Source organism: Mauremys reevesii, linkage group 18, assembly GCF_016161935.1.
Source record: "Mauremys reevesii isolate NIE-2019 linkage group 18, ASM1616193v1, whole genome shotgun sequence".
Classification (NCBI taxonomy): domain Eukaryota; kingdom Metazoa; phylum Chordata; order Testudines; family Geoemydidae; genus Mauremys; species Mauremys reevesii.
The window spans coordinates 8,092,229-8,119,055 of record NC_052640.1 but is presented as its reverse complement, the minus strand read 5'-3'; the positions used below and the strand labels follow the sequence as shown (position 1 = coordinate 8,119,055).

Below are 26,827 nucleotides of genomic sequence, written 5' to 3'. Positions count from 1 at the left end.
CTTTCACCTGTACCAGTCTGAAGTAAGAAAGAAAGATTCCCCAGCTCCTCTTCTGCTGGGTCAGACGTCTCAATTTTTAAAGTTGTTTTTATCTAGTTTTACATGAATACTACAGGGTATTAGTGAAATGCAACTATTACCCTGCTGTTTAAAACAAAAAAGTCTCCCTACAAGAATAAAATAAGCATTTTCCATCAAGCGTCTACTCTTTGCTAAACATCCCATTTTAAACACTTCCTTTACATGCCCTCAAATACCCAACTCTAATCAAACTGTTTTGCACTTACTGCTAAGGCAACTAGTGCCCAACTAGCTTTCCCTGCGAAAATCAGGCCAAAGAGTTTGTACTCATTTGATTGTATATTTAGTGCAAAAACTTTCCACACATTGATAAGAAAACTAATAAAATTCAAATACAAGTGTAGCTGCATGTTATTAGTAAAAGCTGTATATTAGTATTGTCCAAAATTCCTTTTACCCCATAAACAAAGTACGATGATACACCTTAGTTGGAATTTTCTTTGCACTCATTTTTTCTAAAAATATTTTAAAAAGCAAAAACTCAAACATGAAAATGTAGAGAATGTCCTAGTTAACTGTCAAGAGACAAAAACCACTTTTTTAAGAATCTGTTTATTTATTGAACCTGGGTCATATTTAGATTCACAAGCAATTTTAAATGTACATCTTAGAATTCAATTTTGAAGTGTTTCACACAAAAATATTGGCACACAACAGTTGCATTAAGGTGTAACAGCCACCCTTTTTGAAGAACTGCTGCAAGTGTTTGCCCAAGGTTGAAAAAATTTACTTGGAACATGAAAACCTGTAACAAATTTTAAATTAATTGTACAAAACTGTTGTGTGTTACTTGTAGACCTTCCCCCCTCTTGAAAAGATCCCCACCCCATCCCCCAAAAAAGATTACAACTAATATACATCAGTCACAACATAATCCTGGATCAGCACCCACACCATTTACATTTTTTAAACCCAGCATCAGATACCAAGAAAGGAAAGTAATTGTTTATACAAAAAATGAAATCCACATGTGCCTGAAATAAAGAAACACACACCAGTACTTAGCATTATGCTAATTAGGACCAGATAATGGCAGAAAATGCCACTTAAATTAAAATAAGGGCTGCATAGCATTGCAATAAGCCCCAAGAACCATTAACCCTTTGGCATCAGAAATCCAGATTTCCTGAACACTGGTGCATTCTGCAATAGTGCCAACAGTATGAGCTTCAGACCTGCAAGCACTATGGGGTTAATAACTACTGTTTGCCAAGACACTGCACACAACTGGCTTTGATGGTTATAAACCTGTGAAATTAAAACCACATAATTGTCTGGTAATAAAAGGAAAGCGTGTATTTTAATATCAATTTTTAATTAAAAGAATGTAGGGAACAAATCAATGTAATTAAGATCATTACTGTAGATTTTTTTGTGACCAAGTATGCATACTATACTGGAAATGTCAGCTGTCTTCTATTCATTATCAGTCACATTAGAATTAAGTTCTGTTTCATTTGCCCTTCTGGGCAGTACATGAAAGTGAAGAGGGGATTATTTTCATTCCATAATGTCTACTGCAGGATTAAAGGATGTGAAGAATGCAAATAGTCACTTCAGGACCTTTTACTGTTTCCCTAGACAGAATTGCAATTAATTATGAAAACAGAAAAAAGTTAGAAAAAGACAGTAACATTGCTTATTACTACGGTTGAATTATAGCATTTGCAGTCTGTTTAGACCTCGCTTAGCAGAAAGACTAGGCAGATTTCAAGTGAAAAAATTATACCAATTAAGTGACAAGATATTTTAAACACAGCTTTTGCTACAGAAGATATATAAAAACCATTTTATTTTAACTAGGAACTTAAGCAAATAAGTTTTATAGTTCAGAAATTAGGGTTTAGAAACTAAATGACATTGTTTTGTGACCAAGATGTTTGGTAGATAGTAAAGTGAGTGGTTGGGATCATTGGGAAAAGTTTTCTTAAACAACTCTTCGGACTTCAAAAAATCTCTTCAAGTAGTAGATCTGTCCCAGTGTCATGGCAACTAGTACAAGAGCTTCAAAGAATGACCAGAGGACCACTCTGCTGTTTGTGTTGTCATTAACTGTTGGAGAAAAAACAGAAGTATATGACTACTAAAATATTTAAATAAGCGTGGTGTAAGATATTTAATAAGGTCTATATGGTTATGACAGCAAACACTATACACACATGTGCATTCATCCATACAACCCGTAGAATGCTGGCATACTCTGCATTCTTAGCCAAGTAAGTGGTCTAGGATGACCGCGTTACTCTCTAAAAGGTTAATAAAACTGATAGGACACATCACTATAAAATTACAGCGACAAAAGGGTTATAAGGCCTAAAGGTCCAAGCAGAATTTGCCAGTTACATGTCCATTTTTCCAATCCAAGGGGCAATTTTCCTACTGGAATCAGGGCCGGCTCCAGGCACCAGCGCAGCAAGCAGGTGCCTGGGGCGGCCAATGGAAAGGGGCGGCACATTTGGCTCTTCGGCGACAGGTCCCTCAGTCCCTCTCGGAGGGAAGGACCTGCTGCCTAATTGCCACCAAAGAATAAAGCAGCACAGTGGAGCTGCCGCCGATCTCTCACACACACACACACACACACGCGCGCGCTGCTTGGGGCGGCGAAAACCCTGGAGCCGGCCCTGACTGGAATCATACTTTTCGGACACCAGAAGCTCTTTCAATCTCAACATCAGTCACAAGTTGCAGCATCTTTCAGTGCCCTACCCCATCTCCATGAGAATACCTACTAACCCAGACTAATTTATACAAGTTTGATGGCTGCACTTGGTACCTTACTCCAGATTTACATATGATGCAATAGTTGCATTTCCTAACATCAGAGTCAAGCTGGTATACTTGATGATCAGCTGCCAAAATCTTAATAACTGGTTCCCTACTGGGTCTTCGGCGGCACTTCAATACCGCCAAAGACCCGGAGCGAGTGAAGGAACCGCCACCGAAGTGCCGTTGAAGACTCGGAGCGCCGCTCGGTGAGTACAAGCCCCACGTGCCTCCCAAAACAGCCTGTTTTCCCGCCCCCCATCCACATCCTGCCCCTGACTGCCTCCCTCAGAACCCGCAACCCATCAACCCCCCCCACCACTCCTTGTCCCCTGACCACCTCCTCCCAAGACATCCCCCACCCTAACTGCCTCCCAGGACCCCACCCCGACTGCCACGACCCCATCCACCACCACCCCGACAGACCCCAGAACTCCCACGCCTACCCAACCCCACCCATTCCCTGTCCCCTGAATGCCCCCTGAACCTCCACCCCCTCCAACCACTCCCTGCCCCTTATCCAACCCCTCCTCCCAGCCCTGGCCCAGCCCCCTTACCATGCAGCCCACTGAAGCTCGCAGCCCCACCCCCTTACCATGCTGCCCAAGCTGCAGAGCTGCCCAGGAACAGTCCAGAACACTGGCAGCACAGCACACTGAGGCTCTGCGAGAGGGGGGAAGGCAGGGAAGGGGCTGGGGGAGCCTCCCCAGCTGGAAGCTCAGGCAGGCCGGACAGGACAGTCCTGCGGGCCGGAGTTTGCCCACCCCTTTAACAACCGGTTCGCACGAACCGGCTCCAGCTCACCACTGGGTAAACCAATTCAGTATCAAGTCTATTAATCCACTGTTCTACAGAGTCAGTACCATTTCCAATATTGATAAAACAAAAATACAGCCAATTACCACTAAAACTGGTTAGTTTGCACATACTGCAAAGCATTTTTACTGTAAACATTTAAAGAGTTCACTGGCATGTCAAGAATGAGATGTTACTCTCAGGTAAAATTCTAGAATAGTGCCCTTTGGTACTACCTGTGGCAAGCTGATGGTTTGCCATTGTGTTTAAAGCACTCTTTCCTAGAGCCTAATGTTATACCATCATATCTTCTACATCCTTTAAAAAACAGCATCATGGACACTGTTAGGAAGATAGTAGATGGATATGGATATCATAGTTCGCAAAACGTTAGGTCAATTCTTTCGCAGTAATCATTATTGCCTGAAGAAAGCAGGAAGACACATTCTTCCAGGAGGTGAAATTATGAACAGGGACCACACTGCTAGAACCAGTGGAATAAAAAGCATTTAATAATTGGATTTTATTTGATGGATGTCCCCTCAGGAATCTGTCTCATTTTCCCCAACCCTTTGATTATGTTTCTCTTTATGAAAAGCCTATCAAAGTAATTTTGAATCCATGAGGATAAGGAAAAGTTGATGTTAATGTACATTTATAAATTCAGCCCTAAAGGAGTGGAAATTTTTGTGTATTTAATCTTTTTAAAAATTAAGTTCCTATACAGAAAGTTCTAACGTACAATTGTGATTTGCAGGAAAACAGATTTCCCCCTTTATTTGTACTGGACTTATTCTATCTGCCAATTCTATTTTAAGTAGCGAGGATGTCTCTGACCCTGTCCACCTTCCTCACGTGAGTAGCAATAGTTCCACTAACATCCAAAGGCCTATCTCTGCATAAGGAAGACAAGGTGAATTAGGCCCAATTACAGCAAAGTCAGACAGACTTATTTCTCCAATGAAATAATGCATCCATCTACCACCAGGAAACATATCACTGATCTTGAGACATTCATGAACATACTATTTACTAACTGCAAATAGTTCCTGCTTTATCTTTCAAATTTTACACTGGCAAAACAGACAGACCTTTTGCATAACAGAATTTTTTAGTTACACTAGGGACAGCCAGGTTTAAAGAAAGGATCTCAACGTCATACCACTTTATTTCTATCATGACAGTAGGACTCAAGAGTTTTAAAATTCTCAAATAACCAAACATAGTTTCTAGATAGTTTCCCTAAAGCTCAAAATATTCTAGCATTTAAGAAAAAACACAAAAAAAAACCCCAGCATGCAAGTCAAAGAAAGCCACATACTTGCTCTGTGTATTCTCTCACGAACTTCCATGTACTCCTGTTCATGCTTTACAGCTGTCATGGCCACCGCTAACTCATTAATCATCTCTTCTAGCTTGTTCTGATGAGCTGCAGAACAATTTAAAAAGAGGTAAGAAAGTGTATTATTGACGTATCAAAAACAGCTTCTCCTGAAAGTGGACGAATTTAATTCCATACTATGGTTAGTTTTGTAAAATGCAGAGTCTATACAGCTGAAAACTTTTCAACCTTGTAGGAAAAGATTATTCGATAAGTAAATCTGATATTGATAATGACGGGACCAATATTTCTAAGACTCTCAGAGTCAGGTTCACGGGTTTCTTCCTTTACAATTATATTACATTTGGGTAGGCCTCCTTCTCCATGGTATCTAACTTGGAGGCCAGGGAAGGAATGACCAATTTTATAGTCAACACAGACCAGTTATATTCAACATATATATACTTTTCCAGAGAAGCAGCGCACAAAATTTATCTGAACGTATGACATCAGTACAATATTGTGCTAGTGTCTGTCCTGCTAGGATTATCTTCACTATATGTCCTTCAAACACATTCTCTGAAATAGTACAGAGCTTCAATGCTAATTTGCCAACAGCACAGCAGCTGAGAATTTAGTTGAAACTTGTGATGTTGGCTAAACAAGATGAGTTTCTGAAGAGGTGTGTTTGGCTACTCCTCTTGTGACCTTCCTTTGTAGTTGACATAGGGGATAAAATCAGTTCTGAAGGAAGACACCTCTCTTTCCAGGTACTGACATGACATGACAGTGGCCTGATAATGGAAGAGGAAAATAACACTGGATGATTATTGTAGAGCAATGGCTTGAGGTGGCTCACCAGATGCTGGGAGCAGAGAGCCAGTATTTAGCAGTATGGATGACAGCAGGATACTGTTTACTGCCTTCAGTGCTCAGAGCAATGTGCAACTCTGTAACATTTAGATTAATAAAGTGTACTTATCAGTCACTCCCGCAGAGGTTGGCCTCTACTACTAACAGTTCAGATAGCTTGGAGGAATTCCCTAGAAGTTCAGGGCAATTCATGGGACATTTAAGGGCAATACTTGGGAGCCACCATACATTATTTTTACTTGTAAGTGGCAGATATTTTAGATGCAGCCTTAAATGCTACAAGAAGGACCTTTCTCTTTCAGTGATAAGAGAAAGAACAAGGCTGTTTAAAAGCCACACTTCTTTTGGAAGGAGAAAATAACTCATGAGTTATGAATTCTGTCACCAAAAAAACCCCTTTATAGTTGCCTGAGCAATACTGACCTTACCTTACAGATATCAAGATACACCACCCATTCTCATGGCCACTGGCTACTGCAATATGGGTAGCTTATTAGTAAGAATAAAGATTACTACTCTATGGATTGTTTAAACATGCTGAAAAGATACTTGCTTTAAGGCAAACATCTGCCTTAAGCTGAAGAAACTAGACTTGTGTCATTATTCTGCATGATAGGTGTGCTATTCACAGACTTCAGAGAATCTTTTAACTATCTCTTATGAATAAGAATTCAGTTAGAAAATTGTTAAATATTTCAAGAAAACGTCAAGCACTCACTTCACACATGGGTTACATATCTGCTATAATAGAAGACAAGAGGTATTACTGTCTTCTTGCTAATTACTGTACTGTTGCATGATTTTCTAAATTTTATGATTCAGTCTGTTTCCCAAAACATTGATTTAATTCTATGGTAAATGACATCTGCTGTAATTTTTCCACTTACAGGTTATGCATTAGCTGTAAGATTATATTACAAGGAAGTGGTTCATTCCCCTCCAAAATGCTTTCAATTCCCCATACCCACTTTAATATCAGAAAGCAAAACAACAACTATGAAATATTTGAAGTTACTAGATGTTCAGTATTTTAAATTGAATTCTACATAACAGAAACTCCTGATTATGTCTCCTGTTAGCCATAAATAACCCCCTGAAGACAAATGTTCATTAACAGTTTAAGGGCCTGATCCTGAGAGATGCTAAGCACCCAGACCTCGCAATAGAAGTTATAGGTGCCCAGCATCGATCAGGATCAGACCTTCATTTTGTGTAGTTTATTAAAAAGACATTCTCATGCTAACAAACAGATGTTAGAGAAGAGGAAAAGCACAAGTTAGATGTTAGTGAATAAACATATGCAAAAGACAAGATGCTAATGAGCTTTCAAAAAGCAGTACACATACCATCCCAGGTATCTCCACCACCTAGGGAAAAGTGTAAGAGATGAACACGAGTACAGGACAAAAGGCTGCAGATAAACCAGTAATTTACATGGCTAGGAGAAAATTACATATTAGCACACTTATCAAAGAATTAAATTAATACATGTAGTAATCTACATAGTGCTGAGCACCTGAACTGGAAGTGTGAAACTGAGGAAAAGACTAAAGAATGAAAGCATTAGTGCCTGCAGACGGCAGAGTGATTCCTAGTCATTTTGCAATACGTTGTATAGTAGTGTCTAAAAATATTTAGACCCAGTTGTAGCTGCTCAAGAAAATGACAAACTAAAGCGACTGAATGAGATAAGAATTCTGAGATTCTTTGTACAGTACTTCGGAAGGATGCGTGCAGAGAAAACCTTCTAAGATTAGTGTTTCAAGGTCACAAATCAGAACCATTTTCCTTCCAGAAGTTCTCCTCACCTTCTGTCTCCATGTCTTGTCCTTTTGGAGCTTCTCCAATATCAATAGTGAACATCACTATCTTAGGAGTCATGGTGGACATTCTGTTGCTAAAGCAAAACTTGTAAGTTCCATCCATGTGAGCAGCAAATGTGTATTTTCCACTGGACTCCCGGTCTCCTTTATAAATCCCTTTATTATCAGGCCCTGTAATCTGGGGGCAAAAAAGAAAATTTCACTACTCTGTGTGTCTCTTGAAGTCGTGCATTTAGAAAAAGTAAATTTAAACTAAACTCATGATATTCCAGCTGGACACAGCACTCCTACAATTGATATGCAATAGCAACAGAATCTATATAATCTCTTATCTCCCACAACTAAAAAGCAGTATGACATTTTTCTATCTGCATTAGAACCTTTCAGAAAATACCTCTTTAAGGTGATGTGAAAGGTTTTTTACCTGCCAAGATTTGTATTATCTTTCAACGGTGAAGAGGAACATTAGCATCCAAAAGTAAACATAATATAAACACAGAACCCTAACCTCCATTTCTGGCAGGAAAGTAAATGAGAAACAAACATACTTGTTTTGACATATCACTATTGTTTTTAAGTATACGATTCTGTGCTGCTGCAGGGGCCATTTTTAGGATATGACTGAACCTGTACTGGTTTTACTGACCACTTGTGTACTGACCACTTGTGGTCATTAAGATCTTAGGGCTCTTTTTGACAAAAGTAGAGTGTTGAAACTTGCATCTTGGCCTTGTTTCATTACATTCTGCTGCCCTAGATATGAGTTTAAACTGCATTTAATACTTTTCCTCAATACCTCTCCTACCTATTGTATAATGTCACTGCATAACTGCAGAAAGCACCGAGAAAATGTACTGCTACATCTAGTCATTCCACTCACAAAATCACCCTCAACATTTTTCTTCCTTATTATATCTCAGATCCTCTTGTGAAAGTGCTCAAGATAAGCTTAATAATTGCCATATTCCACTTCAAAGCTGACTGCATTTGTGCTTGGTGAAGAGATTCCACTTGTAGACTGAAGTGTCTTTGGGATTCTTTGAGATGAAGTGTATACATTATTCTCCTACTGACCTGGATTTCTTTGGGGGAGGAGGGCAAGGAGGGAAGGTGTTAAAAAAAATTAAAAGCCCACAATTCATTACATGTCAGTCAAATCCAACAAAGTTAAGTCAAAATTCATGCATCAAAACTAGGAAACTGCTGTGGGCTCCCCCGAAACTAATCAGCACTATTCTGTAACAAGCATCCCCCTATCACATCCCCTGCTAATAGAAAGCTTACCGTATTTTGAAAACTTTCAAAAGAGGATGTGGGATAGAGGAAGGAAGATTTTAAGAAGGTGGTTTTGAAAGTGCTGTTACTAGACATAGTAATGCCTTTTCCAGGTGCTTTCTGCAGTTATGCTGAAAATAGAGAGCAGTTGGCCTTGGGCAACTTGATCTGCAGAAGTAATTTAGCCTCTTCTGGGGGAATTTGGACATCTCAATTTACCAGCAGCAGAGACCATGACCTAGCATGAGTGTGATAGTGCTTCTGCCAAGTAGGAATTTGGCAGGCAAGCCTGGCATATAAAGAAATGCAAGCGGACAAAGAGAGAGCTACATGAACATTCCAGCCAATTGTGATTAACACATTTCTGTCTTTGGATTTATCACCACCTGGTCAGCCCCTCATCATCACTCTCTCTACCTTCATAGCTCTGAGTTCTCCCCATTACTAGCCATTAGGCTACTAACTGCTCAGGTTACAATCTCTGTTCCCCCAGAGACTGTCAGTAGCTTCACATCCGTGCTCTCACACACCCCCAACACACACACACACACACACACACACCCATGGTTACACTCAGAATCCCCTCACACCACAATAGGGTGCATGCATACACTGTCCTGGCCCTTAAAGGATATATTAAACAAACAAACAAAAGATGAGATATTGCCATATATAGAGATCTCATAGAACTGGAAGGGACCCTGAGAGGTCATTGAGTCCAGCCCCCTGCCTTCACTAGCAGGACCAAGTACTGATTTTGCCCCGGAGCCCTAAGTGGCCCCCTCAAGGATTGAACTCACAACCCTGGGTTTAGCAGGCCAATGCTCAAACCACTGAGCTATCCCTCCCCCCAAATCCTGCTTTTGCCCCTGGATAAGATAGAGCCTGACACAGCTCTGCTCCCCAAGGCCAAAAAGCTTTGCTTTGCCTGATCAAGACGTTAGTTTATCATCCTCTCTTCAGCAGGGGCAGATGGGAGGCTGGGCTGGGCTCTGCTCAGGACATTCCATGCACCCTGGAGTGAGCCAATACCAGAAGCAGAATCCTCATCCCACCTGAACAATTGTGCCCCCCCCAGCCATGGTTAGCACCCCCTTACACTTTATCAACTAACAGCCCCCCAAGCTCCAGGCAATAGCCAAAAGCGGGCCCCCCCCGCGCCATGATCAGAGCCCATCGCTCTCACTTAGAGTTTGGATCACCCCCTCCATGGGCTGGCCTGGCATCCCTCGGCCTACCCTTCCTGCCCCTCCCCCAAGGTCAGCCCACAGCCCCAGCTCCCCCTGCAGATCCGCTCTCGCTCCCTCCCTCCTCACTGCCCGGCTCTGGCCCCCCGGCCCTACTCCCCAGGGGCCGAGACCCCCAGTTTCCCCTCCTCGCTTCACCCGCCCCGCCCCGCCTCGCCTCACCTCCACGTCGATGTCCAGGAAGCCCCCCTCGGCCACCTCGAAGATGAGCCCCATCTTGGTGCCAGACGGGACCCGCTCCAGGAAACACTCCTCCGCGTGCGCGTCGATGCTCACGAAGTAGCCGGCAGCCGGGGCTGAGAGCGCGGCCAGCAGCGCCAGCACCGCCCTCACCGGCGACATGGCGGAGCCAAGGGGGACCGAGCGGCGCGGCAGAAGGGGGGCACTTCCTGCTCACACCCCGCCTCTTCCGGGGCACGGGGCCGCCGCTCATAGGCCAGGACAGACCCACTGCCACGTACAGGCTGCGCTACGGTGGCCACCTAGGGACACACCAGGGCGGGCGGTGCAAATCCGCGCGGGGCAGTGTTTGGCGGTGGCAAGGGGAATCCACGCTGCGCAGGGGGCGGGACGGTACCCGACAGGGCCAATCCGCGCCGCGTAGGGAACGGCCGGGGGCCGGAAGGGGACAATCCGCGCGGCGGCGCTAGAGAGGGCCTGTCAGAGGCCTGTGAGGAGCGAGTCCGGGTGGGGGTGTCAGAGCACAAAGGGACCCGGGGGAGGGGGCAGGACCTAGGAGCCTCCCGGAGGGGGGACCACTGAGGCCAGTGGGGAAGGGGGGCGTTAAGACACAGAGGGGAGTTCAGCTGCCCGGGCCCGCCAGGGAGCAGGCTGCACCTGCTGCAGGTTCTTGTCACGTGTAACCTCAAGCTGGGCTCGTTCCGGGAACCGGGTGGGGATCACTGCGGTGAAGAATTGCCATCGCCTCTGGAGCAAGCGTAGGTGGGAGAAAGCGCCACTAGTGCAGCAGCTTCTGCCTGCAAAACCAGGCATAACAAGGGGGTCCACGCTCTGACCTGTATGGGGGGGGAGTAGCCGTGTTAGTCTGTATCCACAAAAACGAGGAGTCCGGTGGCACCTTAAAGACTAACAGATTTATTTGGCCATAAGCTTTTGTGGGTAAAAAAACCTCACTACTTCAGATGAATGGCGTGACCTGGTTCATCTACTGCACCCATCCTCTGGACATGCCCGATAGGATCCCCCAGCCTGTGACCTGTGTTGACAAACACTCCCATTGGAAGGTGGACCTAGCATTTCTCCAGTCAACTAAATATTTCCCCTTAGCTGTCAGTATTATTTCTTGTATTGAACCAACTTCTGTTGGTGAAAGAGACACGTTTTCGAGCTACACAGGAGTACAGGACCTGAAGAAGAGCTCAATGTAACCTGAAAGATTTTCTCTTTCACACAGCTGTTGGGTCAATAAAAGCTATTCCTTCACCCACCTTGTTTCTCTAATATCTCAACCCTAACGTGGCTACAACAATGCTACAAAAATATTTGTTCTGTCTTGTTTGGTTTGTGCTTAAGACAATCCTTCACAGCCACTTTTCCTGCCATGATCAGACAATGCCAGAAAGCAGAAACTCTAGAATCTGAATTTGACAAAAGTGAGCTCTAAAGCTGAATAACACACTAATTAATTATACTACTCACCAAAACTGAGACAACGTTTACTTACTTTACTAGGATTAGTGTTGATAACTAGCACTTTGAGATTCTTAAGTGAATGGTGCTACATAAATACAAAGTATTATAAGGCCACTAGAAATAGAACTAGTTGAGCAAGAAAATTAAGCAATGGGGAACTGTAGAGAGAACAGAAATGTAAAATTAGATATCTCAGGCACTGCATGAAAATATAATGGCTATACATATTCTATTGCATAACATATGTGTTTCTAGTCAAATGGTACTTTCCATTTGTTAACAGGGACCTCTTTTTGTACACTTTTCAATGCTAATATGGGAGGAAAATAATCAACACTGCCGGTCACAAAAACAAACAGTCATGTTTGATTTAATTTTTGTTGTTGCACCAAACCAACAGAAGAGTTTTTAAAGCTAGTGTAGAAGTTGGGCCTTGTACCCAAATGTTCATAAGCCGAGACTTGCCAAAGAACCATTGTGATTAACAATCATCTGAGATAAGATGTGTGTGTCAACATCACATGTATTATTTCAGCTACAACTCATAAGCCTAGTTTCATTTGCATTTTGTAACCAGTGTAATAAGAATATTTGCTGCATGTACAGCTCTACCCCGATATAACGCTGTCCTCGGGAGCCAACAAATCTTACCACGTCATAGGTGAAACCGCATTATATCGAACTTGCTTTGATCTGCCAGAGTGCGCAGTCCCACCCCCCCAGAGCGCTGCTTTACTGCTTTATATCCAAATTCATGTTACATCAGGTCATGTTATATCTGGGTAGAGGTGTAGTTAAAGTTCTGCTATAGCTCACTTGCAACTAATGACAAGTAAGACTCCTGCTACATCTCTTTCTTGATTGTTCCTGATTCACAAAAGTAGTCCATTTGAAGTCAACTGAGCTAGCGGTATTAGTCAGACTTTCAGGCTCAGGCTACAAGTACTATAGAATAACCAAAAAAAAAGCTGAATGACAGAACGATGAAGGAGGAGCTTCCATGCCCCCTGCAACATGTTGATAAGGTAAATTTAAATGGCGTATAAAAGTGAGATTAAAATACATTCATATAGGATTCCTTTAAGTAGTAACTTTTAAAACAGAACTCTTTTAAGTATAACTTGGCTAGAAAGTAAAACCATCCAATTTACTATGGTTTATGTTGTGACAGATAGCTCTGGAACAAATCCAAACAGCACAAACTAACATCAGTCTCCTTAAATCTGTTAAATAAAACAGTATGATCTCACATCACAAATGGTTTGGACTAGCCAACAGAATGGTTGGACAAAGTATGGCCCTGATCCTGCAAAGAGAACTGCATAGACCCCTGTGCGTGTGCAGAATACCACTGACTTCAATGTTATGTTTACAGGATCAGAGCCTATGGACAAAGAGAGAGATGGCATTTAACACAAGCAATAACATAATTAATTCTAACGGTCGAAATTAAGTAAAGGCAAAGTGAGCTCAAAACCTTCATTTATTAACAAAAAGGAACGTTATAACTTTCTAAATTACAGTCTTGATCATGACTTAGCCTTTTCTGCATTTTAGGAGAACTTGTTGAAATACATATTGGGCACAAAGATTAGATGAGGCTTTGCCAACCCCACTTTTGAACAATGCTATAACAAAATTATTTCTAATTTAAAGAACTAAGCAATACGGGTAAATTCCCATATTAAATTTGCACAGTGAATCTTGACTCTAGTAATCTGTTCTCCCTAAATTAACGGAACTTCAACCACATAGAGAGAGTAGATAATTTCACACAAAATGAACATCAGAGTGGGGGGGCAACTTATTAATAGCTCCTGATTTTTTGAAGACAGAAGCAAAGTATTTCAGGAGTGGAGCAATTTCAGTCTCTGAAAGGAGGTGACTTTATATCCTCACATAATTCAGTTTTACTTGTCTGTATGATAATTATACGGCTGTACCTTCCATCCAGGGATCTCAAAGTGCTTTGCAAACATTGATTAAACCCCACAACACACCTATAAAGTAGGTATGAAAGGTATTATTATCCCCCTGTTACAGATGGGGAAACTGAGTTACAGAGAGGTTTCATGATGTCTAAAATCACATAGCAAATCAGCATCAGAGCCGGGATTAGAGCTAAAGTAGTGTCCCTTAGAGGATAGCTTTGGAATTATACTTGTTTGCTGTTGTTGGCATCAGTAAAATGTTTGTTTGCTTGGGGTTGTTTGTTTTGTTTTGTTTTCAGGGGTGACCAGGTTAATTTCAATCACAGCCAGATGATTTTTTTTGATCTACTGCCAGTTGCAGGACTCAATGCAGGAAAAATTCCCACAGAGGTCATTAAGAGTTTGAGGTATATTAGTGCAGCAGGATCAGGCCATAATTCTTAAATCACTGCTGTACCATAGAAGTAAGATATGGAAACTGCTTATTCAATCATTGAGTCCATTCCCTTGTGAGGGCAAGATTATGCCCTACAATTCTTTATCTAATCTAATTATGTGCTTCAAGAAACTACTGGTATTTACATAGGTTAGCCTTGCCAAAGTTGAAAAGATTATTTTAATAATATTTCTTACGCTGAATAAATTCTGAAGTGCATTTAATTGAATTTCTGACCCAACTATGAGCAGTGCCTTTATTTAAAATGTTGGAGACATATGGTTTTGGGGAACTCTTTCAGAAGAGAATTAAAATAATCTACCAAAATCCTATACCATGTATTTGGGGAAAGATCACAAAAAAACTGAGCCAATACCATTATACAGGGGAACAAGTGATCACTTTGCTGTTATTCACTCTCATCCCTTCTCTCTTCTAAACTGGAGCATTTTTCCCCCTAAAAAGTTTGTTAACAAAAAGTATAAAAGTAAATTTTTACTGGATAATCTGGATGCTTTGTGACTAATGCTAAGCAGGGAAGTAGAGTGTTCAACCCAAATACATTTGGACTGTTTTCTTTGCCCACAGAGCTACACAATTAAATGAACACGAATGCCTCCTGCTCCTGGCCAATATGGGGACGTTAGTAATTTTACCACTTATGATGGATTGTAATGTGATAGTGACAGCTGAAGTGAATCAGTTTCACTGCATACACAGCCCAATGTTGCAATGCTTCTGTGTATTCAAAGCTCCCACTCACATCAATGGACATTTTGTGTGTATGAAAGAAATGCAGGATCAGGATCAGGTCCAAAATCACAGTATATAAGATATTCTCAGTAAGTCACATCTATATTAATTTATTTATTGTAACTTTCCCGCTGATTCCAATCCTATTGTTTGTTGCTGTCATTCGTTGTCTAAAATTAGGGCCCTGATCTTTCAGTGCATGGATTGGATTGCAGGATAAGGGTCTAAACTAATCACTTCAGGGCAGAGAATGTGATGTTTTATTTATCTGCAAAGTATCCAATACACTTTTGTGTTCTATATAAATAATAAATAATATACATTTATCAGCATAAGCAAAAGTATTAAACTGCAATTAATACATATACATAGTTTAGTATATAAAAAAACTATTTACATTACATAAAAATTCTATTTCCAGCGCAGAGTCCAATTCTACAGACAGTTACTACCAATGTCAATGGGACTTCTTAGAACATTATGCCTGGTAGTGTTTGCAGGATCAGGCCCAAAGGTAAAAACAATGATCAATTAAGCCAGCAAAATCAATTTACTCCAATGTTAGGGCTCAAAACCTGCAACTGGATCTGTGCCAGTGGACCCTGTACACCTGAGCAGACACACTGGCTTCCATGTTTACAGCATGGGGCTCAAATGTTTTCTCTCTCCTAGGTAATGCCACTAACTACAAAGTGACTTCTAATGATGGTAGTAACTAGTTTGTAGGATCAGGTCCTCTGTTCCCACTGCAAAACACTTTTAAAGTTCATGTTTAAAAATTTTCTCTTCACTTCAGAAAGAATTCTCAAGACTTTTGCTGCTCCTTTTTAAGGTGTTTTGAGATCCACTTGTGAGAAAATGTAGGAGCTAGATATGATTAATAAAATAGTTAAATCTTTTTAATTCAACGCAGATTTAAAAATCTCTTTGTTGTTTTTGTATCCTAAGTAACATGCGATCACACTGTAATTGAATACTAAATAATTATTTGTTACATCAGCATAACAAACCTGTATTACGTACTGTATCTTGATGTAGCTATTTTATTTTTTCACTGTCCAGCGAACAATTGTGGCAACAGACAAACCTTGTCATTCAGATGAAATCAGACCTGCTGAGGTTGTACAACTGTTGAGGCGAGGGGATCATTAAAGAAAGAATATGTACATACACACAATATTTATCCAGGAGAAATAATAGCGGAGAGATATCAAGCTAGCAGTTTTAGTGAACTTTTACTGTTGACATCACATTTCTCCTGCTTCTCCCCCGCCGCGGATCCAGACTTACACGTTACCCAGACATGCTGTTCGATGCGCCACACTGATTTCCAGCGAGGCTGCGGTCTTTTGAGAGGCTTGATGTGGAGAGGTGTAAACACGAGATCGACCAGCAGAAAGACACAGGCGCGCCTCAGACACGCAGGAAGTGTGTCCTAGTTGGGGGGGGGAAAGGCATCCTGGTGCATCACGTGCTCCCCAAATCTCGCTTCCCATCCCCAGCTCCTGCTATCCCAACTCGGAAGGCAGCAGGCATGCGTGGTGTCCTCCTCCGCCTCGCCTGGTGACAGGCTCGTGTTACTGGCACGGAGCAGGGAGGTGGGACTGGCGGGGGAGCTCCCTCGCTGGCTCTCAGCTGTTCCGATGCAAACGCCAGGCCGGCGCGCAGCCTGCGGCAGCCCCCTGTAGCGGCGCAGCACCGAGCAGAAGTTGGCAAGTTGCTGCCTGGGAAGGGCCGGCGGCTCCGGCGCGGGAGGGGGGCGGCCGCGGTCTATGAGGGACTCCCGGGCGCCGCAGGAACCGGCGAGCCATGGACGGGGGTGGGGGTGTCTCCTCCTCGGCCCTGGAGAAGAACGTGGCGGAGCTGACGGTCATGGACGTGTACGACATCGCCTCGCTGGTGGGGCAGGAGTTCGAGCGGCTCATTGACCAGCACGGCTGCGAGGCCATCGCCCGCCTCATGCCCAAGGTGGTGCGGGTGCTGGAGATCCTGGAGGTGCTGGTGAGCCGCAATCACATCAACCCCGAAATGGAGGAGCTGCGGCTGGAGCTGGATCGGCTCCGCCTGGAGAGGATGGACCGGATCGAGAAGGAGAAGAAGCACCAGAAGGTGGGGGACTGGGAAGAAAGGAGACGGTAGAAGGGGGGGGGCCTCTTGTGCATTCACAAGGGGAAAGGGGGGCTCTTGTGCATTCACAAGGGGAAAGGGGGGCGCAAGGCTAAACTTGTCCCGCCCGCTTTGCCGTGGGAAGCGCTAGGACTCCTCCGCAAACTCCTGGAGGGACCCACCGCCCGGCTCGAGGGGGGGGGGGGCTGCCGCCCCCTAAATTCTGCCCCTTGCTGCCGCCCGAGGCTGGGACGTCCCCCCGGCTCCGGCCCCGCCAGACTTTCTCCGCTCGGCGGATTCGAACACAAAGAGCGAGAGGAGCCGCCGGGCCGGGGGATGGGGATGGGGCCGAGGCGCTGCAGGCCCCCGCCCGGGGAGCCAGAGGGATGGAGGGGGAAGGGGCCCGGCTCTGAGTGCTGGGGGGGGGGGTGCCAGATACAAACCGCTTCACGTAGGGACTTTTCTCCGGGGAGATTCCGCCCATGTCCCCTTTCCTCCTGCTGGGCCGGCCCGGGAGCAGGGCGCTGTAGGAACACAGGACAGTGCCCTGGCGGGAGGGGGAAATAGCCGCCTGCTTTGCCGGACAGGGAAAGACCCAGAGCTGAGCAGAACTTCCCCGGGTCTGGCTCCCAGACTCCTGCTCAGCCCACTGGGGCTGGCCACGATGGCCACCTGTCAGTGCTGGAGGAGGAAGCTGGACAGGGGGTGATTATGGGGCCTATTTCGGTTCCCTCTGTGCGGTGTCCAGTGACTCCTCAGGGTATGGCTGTACTGCAGATAGACCCTGCGGCTGGCCTGTGCCAGCTCCTGGGGCTTGGGCTTAAGGGCTGTTTAGTTGCAGTGTAGAAAGTCCAGCTCCAGCTTGGATCCTCCCACCTTCCAGGGTTCTAGAGCCCGGGCCTGAACCTCAACTCTGCAATTAAACAGCCCCTTAGCCTGAGCCTTGCGAGCCCGAGGCAGCTGGCACGGGCCAGCCACAGGTTTTTAATTGCGGAGTAGACAGACCCTTAGGTACCTGTGAGGAGCGGTGGGCGCTGCTTGGGGTCCTCTGTTCCGTTCCTCTTTTGGTTCCCTGATTTTCAACCTTTCACCTCACTTCCATCCCTGTTTTTCCTTCATTGTCCCACACACTCACTTGTAGCCTGCGCTTAGTGGTTCCTCGGGCTTAGCTGAGGGCACAGGCCTTTAATATTGGGTGGGCCTAGACCCCCCTCTCCCAGACCTGAAACTGATATGGTCTCTCTGAGGAGCAATGCAATATTTGGACTAAGCTGCTACCTACATAGTGCTCCTACTCCTGCTCACCTGGATGCCAGAGACAGACATCCTTTCTCAAACCCTGTTACCCTAATGTGGCAGCAGGACAGCATGAGCAGCTGTGATTATTGTATTAGAAGTGATCGGGTTTATTTAGAAAACTATCCAAATAACTGTGATTTGGATAAAAATTGCTTCCAGCCCTCTTCAATCCTTGGTCCCTCTGCAAGAATGGAACTGTATCCCTTGACACCTAACTCTCATGGCATTTTTGTAAACTGAGCACCTGTCTGGTAAAAACTACTATGAGACCCACTGACTTATTTTATAGGGTCCTTCAAACAGTGAGTAGGTGAAAATCACTTTTTCACTATTAAAAGAGAATGCTATAGTGGGTAGCAGCACCAGAAACGTTAATATTAGTTGATATTCAGTGTGGACACTCCTAAAAGTCAGTGCATGTTTTTAAAGTTTCCCTATACATGTGATCATCACATGTCATTCTAGGGGCTACAATATGCGGGATCTCTGCAGACTTTGTGTCTGGCAAAAAGTTTAAGCACAGATGTAAGTTTTTCCCATAGATATAAATATTTCAGGGTAGAGAGAATGGTAATACACATTAATATCCATAACATGGGGATCAGTTTGTCATTCCCCTGTGTTTCTCCAATTCTTCAGCCCCCCCAACAGTGATCATTCCATCTTGGTCTAGTCTATGAAGCACCAAGCACGCTCTTGGAAACTATAAGTAACAACTACATAAGGCTGAATTTTGGACTAAAATGACTGTGTAATTGGGCCTGAAAAATAGATGGCAGTGTGGTTTCATAGGGACATAGGACTAGGAGGGACCTCCTGGGTCATCAGATCCAATCCCCTGCTGTCTCCAGCATCCCCCTCATAAAATCCCATCAGAAGTTTATCAAGTTTCTCCTTAAAATGATTTAGGTTGTTTGTCCCCAGAACTTCCAGGGGAAGGCTCTTTTAGAACCTCCTTCTTCTTATGCTTAGAAACCTTCTAATTTCCAGCCTAAATGTATTCATGGCCAGTTTATACCCAGGTGTTCCTATGCTGAAATAGTCTTCTAATTTTGTAAGAAAGAGTTTTTATTTAGATCTAGCATTAGGGGTGGAAGGATTTGATTGTTATTGATAAACATTGATTTCACTACATACACAAACTGACAAAAATATTTCCATCAATAATAATCAAAACTTATAGATAAGCAAAGTACGGAAAATGCTTGTTGAGAACTTCTTAGAGTTTGATTTAAGGATATTTACTTTGCATATTTTGACATGTGCTCTTGACAATTTGTATTTTAACAGTTATAAAACTAACTTTTTGAATCTCAGAGTCTACTGTTATTAAATAATTATTGTCTGAACTCTCCCTTATCTGAGCCCCCCCATAATTTCCCACAATTTAAAACTTAATCAGGAAAAATGCTTAAAACCCATAGGTTTGCACAACTGCAAACAATTTATAAACATTTAGAATAATTGCTTAAAAATTATTATCCATCAAAATTATTTAAAATAAAATTAATTCTGCCAAGCCTATCATGTATTATTTTCAGCAAAGTTAACTCTAGCCCAGTGTTAGAGCTGTGCTTTGATTTTGAAGTTTCATATAGTTACAACACGCTCCTGTAGAATTACATGTGGAAAAAATCAGCAAGTAGCTCAGCCTAGGATTCCACGTTCCGAGCATGGCTTCCTTGTTAATCACAGCACATTCATTAAAATGGAGCATAGATGCCCACAATGAGAATTACTGATATTTGTGATGAAGCTTTCAAAATATAGATATAAATATGATCTCCACTATTCCAGGAGGTCTTTATACTTAGTATCCTAATTTGACCTTTCCTGGAATTGGTAACAGCTGCTCTTGACACAAAGTGGCCTGAATAAAGGTAGTTGCTATTTTGAATAGTTTTGCTGTTCTCTGTATAGTTAACACTGCAAAATGTGATTACAGTATATTAGAATAAGAAAAAGGAAGCATAAGCTAATGGTTAAAACAGAAGCCGGTCTGAGTTCCAACATGAAAAAAAAACCTCTAAGTTCTACAGTATCATACATGGCACCATCACTAATCTGAACTGTACTGTTATGGAACATTGTGATCTTTAAAAAAAAAAAATAGCATGTCCAACTCTGCCACTGACTGATCTCACAAGTGTTGTGAACGTGTCTTTATACTACACTTTGAGTCTGCTGCCTAGAACTCAGGGGATCTGGCCTCAATTCGTGCCTCTTATATGGACTTCTGTTGTGACCTTGAGAAAGGCAACTGAGGCATACAGAGATTATATGGCTGTCTGGGAAAGGGGAGTAATCATTGAGGTCCTCGACTAGAAGTTCAGAGTATTATTATAAAAGGGTAGCTTTAGAGGAGAATTGCTAGTGTATTCTGCAAATAGTTTTGGTCAAAGGCTATTGATTGTATATTTTACAGCATTAATGTTATGTCATGATCCGGCTTTACTTTAGGAACTAGAACTGGTGGAGGATGTATGGAGAGGGGAAGCACAGGATCTTCTTACCCAAATTGCTCAGCTTCAGGAAGAGAACAAACAGCTGATGACAAACCTGTCGCACAAAGACATCAATTTCACAGAAGAGGAATTTCAGAAACACGAAGGCAAGTTTAACATTTGGAATTCAGCGATGGTATTTTGTTTTTAAAGTCATCCCTGATCAAAGTGACTTGATTGTACATTTCAGCTTGTTCCTGTAGATTGTTGCAGGTCTGTTTTATCGGGCTACAAAAGCTGTGAATAAATTCTGGAAACAAAAAGATTGGAACAGAGTTAGTCACTTGTTTGGATGAGAAACAATTTTAAAAAGCAAAACCTAGTTTTCTTTTCATTTAACGTAACATTTTTTGAGGAAAGCAACTTGTTAAAAATGTCCTTTAATGCAGTTTTTTTTAATATAGATAGATCTAACCACTTAATAATTGTATGCGTAGGATAGTGTAGAAATATACAAATCAGCATTCACACTTGGGCATTTAGTTCAGCATAATTGATTGTAAAGCAATTATTCAGGCTCCCTTCTGCTGAATTGTCAATACCAATTAATCCACAACATGCAGCATTCAGGGGTGGGGGAATTCATATTTTGAAAAATCACCGTGTGGTCTCAGATGTCTTGCCAGAACTTCAGAAACCATCTCAATAAATTGCACAAAGAGGGGGAAGTGGTTACAGGAAGGAATTAAACACTAATTCAGGCCTCATAATGAGTTTTATTTTGGGAGAGAGGCTAAATTTATAATCAGGACAGTGCGTAAGCACCAAGGAGAGAGAGCCAGTAACTTTAAGCACTTGCTGCATCTCAGTTCTCAAGTTCTATGGCTAGTTGGGAGGTTGTCTCTCTCACAGTATCAAATGGGCAGAAATCTGATTAGATGATCACTGTCCTGATCCACAATCCAATACTGCAATTGGTTCTGTGTGGACAGATGCTGGTGCCCATCTGGAGCCATGCTGACTTCACTGGGTCTCTGCACAGGCACAGACATTGACCTGCAGGATCACAGCCTGTTAGTACAACTGCTCGGATCAAAGATCAGAGTAAACAGTCTGCTCATTTAAAAATATTTTTTACAAGTAACAGTACTTCATCTTGAGACCTTGTAAAGGCCGGGCACTTACTAGTGGCTAATGGCACTTAGCCCTTTGCCTCCCCAATGCACCTGCTCTACCAGCATTGAATTCAGCCCTTAGACTGGAGTACCACTGTATTTCAGCTGCAGAAGAGTGTTAATGGCACATTACAAAGAAGAATATATCTTACCCTCTCAAGATCAGTGTTTCTTTAAAATAAATGCAGCTCTTCCAATTTAACAGGCTGTATTTGAGCTAGTTTTCACAATTTCCTTAGAATTTAAAGGACTATTGATTCCATGAAAAGTGTCAGAATATGAAATAAAGATGAGTCATAGACTATAAAAATTTTGAAAAAAACAACATGTCAATGGGTGACCCAGCTCAGTGCAGTCTATATGCTTGTATTTAAATACAGTAATTACTCTTGAATTTAGATAGCCAAGCAGGTGCCAGACATGCTTTTCAAGGTTATTTTTACTTTGTGTGGTAGAGAGAAAGAACTGTATGAGAACACAAATACTCTAAGGGCCAACATCTCATTTATTTCAATGAGAGCAGAATTTGACTCAAACTGATATAGATTAACCATGATCCTAACTGGGAATCCCTTATGTCTGACATCGGGAGTCACTGATGCCTATTCTCACTGGAGAATTTTGCTTGTTAACAAATGGGACCAGGATTGGATTGTACATCACGTTAAAGTTTTAATTTGTTCTGGTAGGAAACACTGAAACAGATGCTTGATTTTAAGGGCAACTGATTGACAGAGCAGAAAAAAAAAATAACCAGACACACAGTGAGTTGCTGGATGCAGCTTTGCAAGTCCCAAAGCTCAGTTCATGTAGCTGTAATCAGGTTCTAATCTTTACACTCTAGCATGATTTAGTAGGCGTGATCATGTCTCCTAGTGGCTGGCCTCAGGGACTAACAATCTGCTGCTTAATCAGCTGATAACTACAGAAGTCCTCTTTAGCTCAAGTGGCAGAGGCCTGTGGCTTTGGTGTTAAGAGCTCAGGTTCAATCCCTGGCAATAACTGTGGTATCTGATTGTATGTTGCCTCAGTTTACTACACTTGGAACTCCTGCACCCTACTGCATTCATATCCCTCCTGAAAACATAAATCTTCTGTGAGGTCTTTCAGCGATAATGAAGGCTTGTGGTTGGTCATGTTGAGACCAGTACCGTGTCACTGTTTCCTTTCACTCTTCTGGTTGCATCTGTCTTCTCTTGTCCTATAGTTGGATGGTAAGCTCTTTGTGGCAGGAACTGACGCTTTGCTTGGTGATTGCACAACCTGTAGCACATGGGTGTCCTGGCCCATGAGTGGATCTCCTAGGTACCACATGAATGTCAATAATGGTTATTTGAAGTCACAGTCACTCATGGAAGGAGAGACTAAAAGGGTTAAAAAAATCACATCTTTATAGTAAACAACATTGGCAAGAGTGACAGCTCGCAGTACTGTCATCAAAATCTGCATTTCCTTTGCAATAACAATGGCTTAAAGCCACTTTATAGTAGTCCTGAACCCCTCTTCTGACAAGCAGGGTTCATCTCTGCAGCAGCCATGCAGGGTGACAGGCAGGAGAGAGAGGCTGCCATCCCTTCTCCAATGCTGCTTTCCTATTTCTGAGCCTGATTCTGCACCATGGAAGTCAATGGGATTTTTGCCAGGGACTTCAATGTGAAGAGGATCAAACCCCCTCTCTCAGCAAAGGCAGCAGGAACTGCAGGGGGTCTCAACCCAGCTGTCTGAGCTCAGCTACCCTCCAAACCCAAAGAAATCACAGAATTTGATTCCCCACCCCTGGGACCACATGAGAAACCACGAGCCCTAATTCTGAGCATTCCTGGTGCATCTCAGTCTCCCACACAGCTCAGGTTTTATACAGGCAGCTTTCAAGTTTCTCAGGGAAATTGGTTCAAGTTGTTGTCAACTGTCACAGCACCTGCAGAACTCCCATTGTCTCAGCATCATGGATATTATAGGAAAAAAAAATCACAGAATCTGACAAATGCAGTATTAATAATAATCCACCCCCATGTACTGAGTGTATTTAAAGGAAATATTCAGCAGCAACAGAAAGGTAGACATGTGAACCTATGTATCATATATGCATAATAATGTTTAGCCAGTACTCTGCATCTATATAGACTGGGGTCCTTTGGAGCAAGGACGTCTGTACTTTGAATAAATACACTGTGAGAGCTCAAACAACTAAAGGGAACCGTAGTGAAATACTTCTAGTGGCCTTGTTCCATAAGGCAGCTCTTTTAGCTTGAAGAATGGCCTGTAGCAACTCATCCTTAAGGTATGCAGGACTGAACAGCAGTAAGAGTGAGCCCCTGGTCTTTGTGAGTTTGAGCAGAGGCCTTCAAGAAGCAGAGCAAGGTTAATATGAAAATTGTGTGGCAGAAAAAAGAATTCTAAGTAAATACAGCAGGATCTTAGGCTGCAGCTGCAATGTTAAAAATGTGACTCCTACTCATGAGACCAAATTAATACCTGGTATAATGCCAGTGACTGAACAGAATATATCCCTGGTGTAACCCCCACTGATCCAAGGTCAGACCTTGGAGCTGGCCCAAGGCATGTCAGAGGGGGCATGCAGATATACTGCTCAGCTTACAGAGCAGCACAGATGCCATGACAAGAGGTCACACATCCTGCCATCTCAGGTAGGATCAGCGTTGTGATGGGTACAATAAGCAGGAGATCCCAACAAACAAGAATCACAAAAACCTCTCAAGTATGTGTTCTAAAGACACTCAATTACTCTCCACTTCTCATCAGATCCTGAATCGGACTTGGGTTAGGATTTGGTTTGGTTCCCAGTTACTGAGGCCAGTTTCAGGTAAGAGACAATCTACAGTCTTAAAGAAAGCGTTACTGTGTCAAGTTAATTCTTCTGCCTAGAGATATGGCCTACGGGCCAAATCCTGGAATGTGCAGAGCAACCTCAGCTCAGTCTAGTAAGGCAATGGGAGTTGAGGGCTGCCCCGCAGCTCACAGGATCAGAAGCCACAATCGCCAGGGAGGAGATGTGATTTTGCATTTGCTTATCCTGGAACCTGTCCTACCCCATATTTGGATCTTTAATCTGACTTGAAGCGTCGTATTGTAACATCAGACAACTCCTTGGAGACTGTAGCCTGCACTTGCATGGAGACATCCTCAATGATCTCATAAGCCTTGTCCCACATCTTTCATTTCCATGATCCTTAATCCCTTTGATGAAAACTCAGACAGGACCTGACCCTGCTCCCAAGGAAGTCAGTAGAATCAAGCCCTTATTCATCATTTTCCTGGCAGGAGATAAATCAAGAACCCTTAACCATGGTCTAGACAGTTCCTATTAAAATCCTCTTGCAAATGTTGGGGCGAGCAGTATATTTAAATTAAGTATTTCTATTGTGGGCCCTGTGCCCTGCTCTACAAATGCATCAGTAGACAGACTCCCTGACCATAAACAGTCAAGATTATTTTTAAACTGCTGCTTTCTTACCATCCCATGGAACAATGCATCAACCACACCGATGCAAAGGAAATTGCTGATGGGATGTGCTTAGGGAAACCAGCTGGGTGGGCCATTTTAACATCTTGCAGATACACGATTTTGAATCATTCAGGGTTAATTATTTCACACTTAGTGCACTTGTTGCATGTTTAAGAAAATGTAGAGGAGTAAAATGATTGTGGAACAAAAACATCCCCACCCATCCTTGTCCTGGAAAAAAGCCCAGTGATCTGTGTATACATCTGAAATCTTCTGTATTCACCAAGAGTTAAAGAGGAAGACAAGAGAGGAGGGGAAAAGGAGTTAACTGAACATTAGAATGAGACTTTGCTCCTGAAATAGCACCTGCTAGCCAGGAATCTCAAACACTTTCCTCATGAATCAGGTATGGGAGAAACTTGCTTTTTAGAACAGCTAGTTCCTCTGTACTGTGAAGGAAAGGTTTTAAGGGCAGGTGTTTTAGGCCCTGATCTTGCAACTGGCTCCACATGCGTGGGTCCCAGTGCCCTACTGATATTTGCTAGCAGGCTATGAAGCATTATCCATAAAATGGAACTACTGTTGACAAGATACCTGTGTAAAGGCACACAGTGCTAAGCTATGCTGGCTTGTTCGCTTACTCGTGTCTAATGGGGCTCTTGCTCCTTTGTAGAAGTTAGCAGGGGTGCATTGTATTACTATTCCTGTTGTACAAATCGGAAACAGAAACACCGAGGTGTAGTGACCTGCCCAAGATCATACAGAGAGTCAGTAGCAGCACTAGGAATAGGATCGCAGCATCCTAGCTCCCCAGGTGTGTGCTTCAACAGGAGAGTGCAAAGGAAGCCAGTTTGTAGTCCAGGAGCCCATTTCTCTTCCCCACAGGATACCAGTAACACCCACTGAAGTGAATGAGAATCACTGGTCTCCTACAAAGCAGTAGAGACTGGAGAGAGAGAGAGAATCAGGCCCCGGAAGTAGGGCTGGCAGGTTTAAGCAGTTTACTGAGAAATAAAAGAAAATAAATATAAGACAAATAGGCTCACTATGAACATCTGAGTCACTCCAGAGGCTTTATAGATTTTGACAGTAACACACCCTCTAAAACAATTTACTAGCTTATTTTATATACCACTCCTCCCTCCAGTGCTCTGGTAGAGATTACCTTTCTTCTGCCTTTGCATAGCACAGGTAGCTTCCTGACTTCCTTTGGAGTGGCAGAGGGAAATTGCTACTCTCCCCCCTCTGCAGTCATGTGCTTTTGCACCTCATTAGGAACCTGCACCTGCTCCAAATTGCAAGCTGTAGAAAAACTGGCCGTCAAAGGCAGGCTCCCTGCAGGGGAGTGGAATTATTCACTCTCTTCCACCCACTTGTCTCTTTCAG

At 43.0% G+C, this 26,827-nt stretch overlaps 2 protein-coding genes and 1 long non-coding RNA gene across 9 annotated transcripts in view; 1 reads left to right on the top strand and 2 right to left on the bottom strand.

The window, feature by feature from the left end:
• Nucleotides 1-615: 615 nt before the first annotated feature.
• On the bottom strand, nucleotides 616-10,637 carry TMED2 (transmembrane p24 trafficking protein 2). 2 transcript variants are annotated; one of them, XM_039504834.1, is made up of 5 exons: nucleotides 10,341-10,637; nucleotides 7,642-7,834; nucleotides 7,180-7,200; nucleotides 4,961-5,068; nucleotides 616-2,133 (listed from the first exon to the last, which is right to left on the bottom strand). In XM_039504834.1, the coding sequence occupies exons 1-5, from the start codon at nucleotides 10,518-10,520 to the stop codon at nucleotides 2,009-2,011; spliced, it is 627 nt and encodes a 208-aa protein (XP_039360768.1). In that variant the 5' UTR covers nucleotides 10,521-10,637; the 3' UTR covers nucleotides 616-2,008. The 2 variants fall into 2 exon arrangements, with proteins under 2 accessions (XP_039360768.1, XP_039360769.1); XM_039504835.1 differs by lacking the exon at nucleotides 7,180-7,200 and having other exon boundaries at nucleotides 2,009-2,133; nucleotides 10,341-10,520.
• A 6,090-nt stretch (nucleotides 10,638-16,727) lies between these two features.
• RILPL1 (Rab interacting lysosomal protein like 1) overlaps nucleotides 16,728-26,827 on the top strand; it is a 33,961-nt gene continuing 23,861 nt past the window's right edge. For 5 of the 6 annotated variants that reach the window (XM_039504827.1, XM_039504829.1, XM_039504831.1 and 2 more), the window contains exons 1-2: nucleotides 16,728-17,060; nucleotides 20,817-20,967. In XM_039504827.1, coding sequence (XP_039360761.1) covers nucleotides 16,761-17,060; nucleotides 20,817-20,967 — 451 coding nt within the window. In that variant the 5' untranslated portion in view covers nucleotides 16,728-16,760. Of the gene's footprint in view, nucleotides 17,061-20,816; nucleotides 20,968-26,679 lie in introns of those variants that run through there. The other variant, XM_039504832.1, reaches the window with a different exon arrangement.
• On the bottom strand, nucleotides 16,932-26,716 carry LOC120386047. The gene is made up of 4 exons (XR_005589499.1): nucleotides 26,607-26,716; nucleotides 23,127-23,339; nucleotides 20,870-21,110; nucleotides 16,932-17,068 (listed from the first exon to the last, which is right to left on the bottom strand). It is a non-coding gene; the product is annotated as an uncharacterized LOC120386047 (long non-coding RNA).

Coding starts and splice junctions, on each gene's coding strand:
- TMED2 (XM_039504834.1), bottom strand. CDS start 10,520: ATGTCGCCGGTGAGGGCGGTGCTGGCGCTGCTGGCCGCGCTCTCAGCC. Junction 7,835..10,340: donor TCCTGGACATCGACGTGGAG/GTGAGGCGAGGC, acceptor TTTTGCCCCCAG/ATTACAGGGCCTGATAATAA. Junction 5,069..7,179: donor TGGTGGAGATACCTGGGATG/GTATGTGTACTG, acceptor ATTGTTCTGCAG/CTCATCAGAACAAGCTAGAA.